At 38.1% G+C, this 7886-nt stretch overlaps 1 protein-coding gene across 1 annotated transcript; it reads left to right on the forward strand.

The window, feature by feature from the left end:
- Positions 1 to 450: 450 nt before the first annotated feature.
- On the forward strand, positions 451 to 7526 carry LOC113309556 (homeobox-leucine zipper protein REVOLUTA-like). The gene is made up of 18 exons (XM_026557991.1): positions 451 to 1620; positions 1745 to 1904; positions 2183 to 2268; positions 2364 to 2454; positions 2598 to 2693; positions 2826 to 2939; positions 3051 to 3134; positions 3481 to 3636; positions 4189 to 4263; positions 4513 to 4619; positions 4708 to 4891; positions 5255 to 5443; positions 5576 to 5656; positions 5901 to 6035; positions 6227 to 6552; positions 6664 to 6769; positions 6873 to 7022; positions 7198 to 7526. The coding sequence occupies exons 1-18, from the start codon at positions 1379 to 1381 to the stop codon at positions 7342 to 7344; spliced, it is 2529 nt and encodes an 842-aa protein (XP_026413776.1). The 5' UTR covers positions 451 to 1378; the 3' UTR covers positions 7345 to 7526.
- Positions 7527 to 7886: the final 360 nt, after the last annotated feature.

Consider the following 7886-nt stretch of genomic DNA (forward strand, 5'->3'; position numbering starts at 1 on the left):
TACAGAGAAACAAATTTTGTTGCTGACACTTTATCGAAAAAGGCTTCAGAGAGAATTTTAGAGGGGCAGTGGATTAGTAATCCACTTGATGTAATAAGTAATAGTCTTGCTGCTGACATTCAGGGTGTGTCTTACCCGTGAATGGTGAGAGTTGTTTAGTTGTTTTTGTTTCGGACTTTTTATCAATAAATAAATAAATAATAATAATAAAAAATTTTGGGTCTCCATGACACAAAGAGCAACTTAGCTCACTCACACGCGACACTGAGCGGTACTAGTATACCACACGTGCATTTCACACACTAGTTCCAAATTATAAAGGACTAAAATTGACTGCACTATTCCTAGGTTAAAAATGTCAATTTTAAGAATAAGAGGGTCAAGTACGTAAACTTGACCTGTATAAAGACATGAAGAGAGGAATTGAATTTTTTCGATTTGCGAGAAAAAATAAGTCCTTTTCTTTACTGTATATTTTCAGCGAAGAATTTGCTGCTACTTTTGGTTGTTTCTTCAGACCTCTCTCTCTCTACATTGACGCACTGCTCAACAGCAATTATCATTTTCATTTCATCATCCACTTAAGCTAAGTCTCTTCTTCTCTCTTATTAAAGATGATTAGGGTTTCATTTTCAATCTATCATCATCTTCTTTGATGCTCTTCATATCAGTCTCTCTTCTCTGAGTCAGAGAGAAAGCGAGAGAGAGAGCCTTCGAGAGAAATTTAAAAAACTGTGAAGATTTTGAGTTCAAACCGAGTGTACGAAACTTCTGAGTTTTTTTTTTTTTTGAAACATGGGAGATTTGAGCTTCAAACCGGAGAAATGAAGGATTTATGTGATTTCAGCTGAGTAGTAGCAATTTCTTAGGGTTTATTTGAGGTTTTTGGTTAAAACGTAGTCGGTAAACTTGAATTCGAGTTCGTCAAGCTTAATTAAGTATTTTCTTTCTTCGAATCTTCATCAAGGGAGTGGAAATTGATTTGAGTTTGTTAAGTCCAAACTGGGGATTTTATTTAGGAAAAGTTTAAAAATTTGAACTTCTTCTTTGAGAAGAGAGAAAAGGGGTTGGGCAGTATCAGTCATTAAAATAGTGTTTCTCTGAAGAAAAGACGAGTGTATTCTCGGAATGGTTAGATGATAGAAATCTAAGCGGAAACCTGCAAAAGTAATTTTGTTTTGAGAATCTTTGAAAGAAGTCGTATTTATCTTTAATTTAACAAAAGAAAAGAGGCGGAGTTTACGAGAGAATCTTAGGGCTAAAAAAAACAAGCCTTATAAGCTTAAAATATTAAGGCGTTCACAGTTTCTTTCTTTCTCTACTTCTGTCTTTATCTTCTTCTTCTTCTTCCTGTAAGAATTTGTATTTTGTGTAAAAAATGGCGATGGTTCTAACGCCACACAGAGAAAATAGTGGTGGTGGTGGTGGTAGTATTAGTAAACATCTTGATGCTGCTGGAAAGTATGTGAGATATACTTCTGAACAAGTTGAAGCTTTAGAACGAGTTTATGCTGAATGTCCTAAACCTAGCTCTATGAGAAGACAACAGCTTATTCGTGAGTGTCCTATTCTTTGTAATATTGAGCCGAAACAGATTAAAGTTTGGTTTCAGAATCGCAGGTAAATAATATTTAGAAATTCCCTGTACTTTGTTTCTCATTTTCGTTCATTTCTGTAGAGGATGAAAAAACTTGAGTGTACAAATGATGATTTTTAATGTGTTTGTGTGTTATATGCATTGCAGGTGTAGGGAGAAGCAGCGGAAAGAGTCTTCTCGACTACAGACAGTGAACAGGAAATTGACTGCCATGAACAAGTTGTTAATGGAGGAAAATGAAAGACTTCAGAAACAAGTGTCTGAACTCGTGTATGAGAACGCTTACATGCGGCAACAATTACAAAACGTAAACTCTTCGATTTCAATCCAATTTAATCATGATTAAAAAAAAAAATCCTTCTGTTTCACTTTTCCTTCTTTTTTTCTTTTACCTTTGTTTCTTTTATATATTCTTGTTGATTGTTCTTTTTCGTTTACTTACCTTGTTAATCATCAAGAACATCTGTACTTGCATGCATATTATTGTTGGCCAGAATTTTAAGTTTTTTTCCTAAATGATATTTTGAAGGTGCCTTGGGTTTTCTCTACTATCTGTTTTATGATCTTTAGCTGTTTCTGTTGCAGGCATCTGCGGCAACCACTGATGCAAGCTGTGAATCTGTGGTTGAGACTCCACAGCATACTTTAAGAGATGCAAATAACCCCGCTGGGTAAGTTTCCAAACAGTGATCATGACCCCTAATCTCTCCATCTCTCTCTCTCTCTTTTTTTTTAATTGATATGTATGTGTTCGCCTCTTTGTCAGACTCCTATCTATCGCCGAGGAGACCTTGGCAGAGTTTCTTTCAAAGGCTACAGGAACTGCTGTTGATTGGGTCCAGATACCCGGGATGAAGGTTTTTTTATTGTCACCAATTGCCTCTTGTTTTTGATTGCCGGATTTGTTTTCCTTATTCATCAATGTAGGCGTTTGTAGCTCAAAATTTGCACTTGTAATGTTGTTACTGTTTGTTGTGATCTTATTTTACTGTTTATCTAGCCTGGTCCGGATTCGGTTGGGATTGTTGCTATTTCGCACACTTGTAGTGGAGTGGCAGCACGAGCCTGTGGTCTTGTTAGTTTAGAACCTATGAAGGTAATCTTTGGCATTAAACTAGATGAGTTCTGTCATTTAGTGCTTTTGCTGATTAATTGGCTGCCAATCAGATTTGTTTTGTCATATGATGCAACTTGATGATTAACGTTTCCGTATTCCATTTATTGACAGATTGCAGAAATTCTCAAAGATCGTCCATCTTGGTTCCGAGATTGCCGGAGCCTTGAAGTCGTCACCTCATTTCCAGTTGGAAAAGGCGGGACAATTGAGCTGGTGTACATGCAGGTGAGGAATGACAATGTCAAATTTGAACTCTTTGTATGAGTTTGCACCTTTTAAAGCATAATCAGTAGTACACTGTATAACAAGGATCACTTACCTGACATTTGCATTTAGATGTATGCTCCCACCACATTAGCTCCTGCGCGCGACTTTTGGACATTGAGATATACGACGACATTGGAAGATGGTAGTCTCGTGGTATGTGTATTTTGACATCCTTATGCCTCAGTAGGCTGTTCTGTTTTTCTTCGATTGTTTATATTTCTCTAGATAAACCAGCATTAATAATTTCTCGTTGATGGCTGGGAAAGTTTGCATATTGTTTCTTTCCAGTTAACAAATTGCCTCTTAAATATTGATTTTGAATAGCTCTCGTGGTTTCAGTTTGGTTCAGAAGTTATTATGGCAAAACTAATCAGTGCAGTCACATTTGAGTTCAAAAGCTATTCATTGTGGCAAAACCTGTCAAAACAATGGATTTGCGTTGTTGGTACTTTATAGCAACTTCTAATGCATATTCAATGCTTGGTTTTGATATCTCAAGGTCTGCGAGAGATCCCTATCTGGTTCTGGTGCTGGACCAAATGCATCTGCTGCCAACCAATTCGTGAGAGCTGAGATGCTGCCTAGTGGTTATTTGGTTCGATCATGTGAAGGGGGAGGATCCATAATCCACATAGTTGATCACGTGGATCTGGAGGTTCGAATTCGATAACCATCTCTAATTAAATGTAAATGAACCTTCATTCCTAACCACCTGTGTTACAACGATACGCCTAAAAAAATAATCAGCAGTATCGATACATATTTACACGGATACGCGTACTAATACTCCCAATACTTCAAGATACAACTCAGTTAGAAAACTTCGACTATATATTAGAAAATTTAGACATTATACTAGATTCTATGAGAAGTTTTAACTATAGTGACAAAATATTAGTTCCGAATCTGTCCACCGATCTTGCTCTAGACTTTCTTCCTTCTTATCCAGACTTTTTCTCTCTTCAGTGAGGTTAATCATACAGATTATATTTTAATCATGCAAACACATGTATGTATTTTGTTAAGTTTCTATCTTATATATAATGGATTTATGTTAAACTACTGATCAATATTGAGTATGCCGTATCGCCGTATTTTAGTTTTTCAAGTTGGTGTATCATAGTAGCGTATCGGTATCTTGTATCCGATACCGTATCCGTATCGTCGTAACACAGCTAACCGCTTATATTTCCATCTCCTGAATCAGGCTTGGAGTGTGCCTGAAGTGTTGCGACCACTGTATCAATCATCTAAAGTTATAGCTCAGAAAATGACAGTTTCGGTATGTATCAAGTATTTGTTTTATGTTTTATAAGAAAAGTCCCAGACAAGGTATCTTATTGCTTTCTAAGGCTTTCTTTCTGTTCTTATCTGCATAAAATTTCTTCTGTACGAATTTTGGTTATTTGTTTTGAGTCGAAGGTTAGGTGTGGAAGAATGCTTCAGAAACAAGATCTAGTTTACTGTACTTATCCTTTTCATACTCAAAGCACTAGAAGTGGACTTATGGAGCATTTCCTTCGCATTGCAGGCACTAAACCACATCAGGCAAGTAGCTCAGGAGACGAGTGGCGAAGTGGTGTATGGTTTGGGAAGGCAGCCTGCTGTTCTACGAACTTTTAGTCAAAGATTGAGCAGGTAATACTAAATATCCTTTTTCTTCCTCTTGTGCAATTTTCTCCGGTTTATCTTTCTAGCTTATGTTTGCTCAATCCCTGTTAATTAGGGGATTCAATGATGCACTCAACGGATTCAACGATGATGGGTGGTCTTTAATGACTTGTGATGGTGCTGAAGATGTAATTATGTCTGTTAACACCACCAAGAATGTGGGAACAATTAACTGTCCCACCAATGTCCTCCCAGTGTCTGGAGGAACCCTCTGTGTGAAGGCTTCTATGTTACTCCAGGTGAGTTAACCTGATGTCATATGTTTGGATTATATTATACTTATCGGTGTCTGGTATTACCCTCTTTAAATGTTGAGGAGGCATCAATGTGTATCTAACCAGGTTAGGAAAATGGACCTCAGACAAAGCAGATTCTGTGCTGCCTGTTCTTTGAACATGGTAGGCAGGATCTGCTAAAACATGTTTTAGCATTAGTTGGATCTGTGTAGGCAGGTTTTTGTTACTAAGCAAGCTCCACCTTTATATAGTAGTTGCTTTTTTGCACATTAACGGCTGGCCAGGCAATCTAGTGATACTTGAACACAGTTTGAATTCTTTGTGCTGGAATGCAAATTTATCCGTTTTAGTGTTTCCTCCTGTCAGAATGTCCCCCCTGCACTGCTGATCCAGTTCTTAAGGGAACACCGTTCTGAGTGGGCTGATTACAACATTGATGCGTATTCTGCTGCATCAGTGAAGTCCAGCGATCACTCATTCCCAGGATTGAGGCCCACCAGGTTCTCTGGCAGCCAAATCATCATGCCACTTGGACACACCGTGGAACACGAAGAGGTTTGCTTCATTACCTCTACTTAATTCTGTTGATTGCATGCCTCAACTTGCTCTGAATGATTCTTCGGTTGGTTGAGCTGTATAATGTTTCAATTGCTTGTCTCTTACCGCTGAATCTTGATGATTCTTCAGTCGCTGGAAGTAATTCGACTTGAAGGCCATGCTCTCACTCAAGAAGAAGCTGTTCTATCCAGGGACATTCATCTTTTACAGGTTTGTCACCATTACTATAATCTACAATTTCTCTGGTTCTGTTTTCTCGTCAAGCTGTTTGCAAGCTTACGATGGTTAACTCAGCTCTCATGTTAAAAATAAATAATTTGCCTTCTAATTTTGTTTTTAGAAATTGCTTAGAGAGGGAAATATATTTAATGCGGAATATTTAAATCTTATCATCAGAACCTGCGCATTATATTGATTCATATTCTGTTTGTGTTTCTTTTCCTCGGCACTGCAGATTTGTAGTGGAGTGGATGAGAATGCGGTTGGAGCCTGCTCTGAACTTATTTTTGCTCCAATTGATGAAATGTTTCCAGATGATGCTCCACTTTTGCCTTCTGGATTCCGTATTATACCGTTGGATACAAAACGAGTTGAGTTCTGAAACTTTTGTTTCTTTTATGCTTCTCTTTTTGTAAAGGGGTGCTTGTATTCCTATACAACGTTAGTTGTTTACTGAGCTAAAGGCCATTATCTTAGGTTGAATTTTTGAATTAATTTAGTGGGTTTGAGATTTTGGAATACCTCAGCAAACTTCATGCTTATTATACATCATGTAAGCAGGACACGTCAACCTCGCACAGGACGTTGGACCTGGCATCCAGCCTTGAGGTAGGCCTACCGACGAACCGTGGGACTGAAGATGCATCTCGGAGTACCTCTAACATGCGATCAGTGTTGACAATAGCCTTCCAGTTTCCCTTTGAGTATCATCTTCGTGAAAATGTTGCAACCATGGCTCGGCAGTATGTACGGAGTGTGCTTTCGTCCGTGCAGAGGGTTGCCATGGCCATTGCTCCCTCTGGACTGGGTCCACTGTTGGGGCCAAAGCTATCTCCAGGATCTCCAGAAGCTCTTACTCTTGCTCATTGGATCTGCCAGAGCTACAGGCAAGACAGTGTTTTGTTATTTGACTCAGATTATATGTAATCAAAATAAAAACTTCTCATGTGCTCATACCGTGCTATATTTCTCTACTAAAGTTGCTTTGTATCTTCTAGCTATCATGTTGGAGCCGAACTGCTAAGATCTGACAGTGAGGGAGGTGACTCTGTATTGAAGCAACTGTGGCATCATCAAGATGCAATATTATGCTGTTCTTCGAAGGTGTGGTTACAGCTCCATGGAAATATTTGGGGTTCAGATTATAATATTAATTAGTTTGTGATTGGATCTACGGTTTAAAAAGTTAAGTCTTGCATCTTTGCAGTCCCTCCCAGTCTTCACCTTTGCCAATCAAGCTGGACTTGACATGCTAGAAACCACATTAGTGGCATTACAAGACATTACATTGGACAAGATATTTGACGAGAGTGGAAGGAAGTCATTGTGCGGGGATTTTGCTAAGCTAATGGAACAGGTAACTAATAAGTAAACTGTAACATTAATAATTTCTCAAGTAACACATGTTTACTGCTGCAACAAGAAGTTGATCAACTTTCATCTTTTAAAACCATTTACTGTAATCAACTTTCTTATAGATACAAGCAGGACTTGATTTGTCATAATCTTATTTTCTGTTTGCATTCTTGCAGGGTTTTGTTTATCTACCAGGTGGGATTTGTTTGTCAACGATGGCTCGCCACATTTCTTACGAACAAGCCATTGCTTGGAAAGTCCTTGCAGAAGAGAACACCATTCACTGCCTTGCATTCACCTTCATTAACTGGTCATTCGTGTAAGCAAATCAATTCTATCTCCAACAGCAAATCATCAAAGAAAGATTGTAGTTAGTTTATTCGTTTACTGTTATATCAAAATGTCAGTGTTTGTTTGTTTGTAAATTTATATTTAATTGATATCTATTTGATTCCAAATTTTCCAAGATGGAGAAATCAAAAAGAAGAAATTTGAATATGTTAAAAGTTTATCAGTGTAGTTTTAGGTGGTGGTAGTTCAGACGATTAAGTGAAACTGTACAAAACAGTTTATCTTTCTTCGGTGACAGGTAATGCTCATGTCATATCATAGCAGTACTGGTAGTGTTTTCATGAAGACTGTGAACCCAGCCGAACAAGAAAATCTGCAGTCAAAGATCATCTTCCTTCCGCATTTTCTTCTCTTGTGGGTGTAACTTAACTTCAACGACATTGAAAAATTGGTGTCACCACTGACACAAGTCTTACGTAATCACTGTAGCATAACTGTAACAACCAAGCGTCCAAGCCCTAAATGCATTTACATATCTGGCGCTGCCATTTTCTCTTCGGTATCAACCTGACCG

This window comes from Papaver somniferum, chromosome 9 (assembly GCF_003573695.1).
Source record: "Papaver somniferum cultivar HN1 chromosome 9, ASM357369v1, whole genome shotgun sequence".
Lineage (NCBI taxonomy): Eukaryota > Viridiplantae > Streptophyta > Magnoliopsida > Ranunculales > Papaveraceae > Papaver > Papaver somniferum.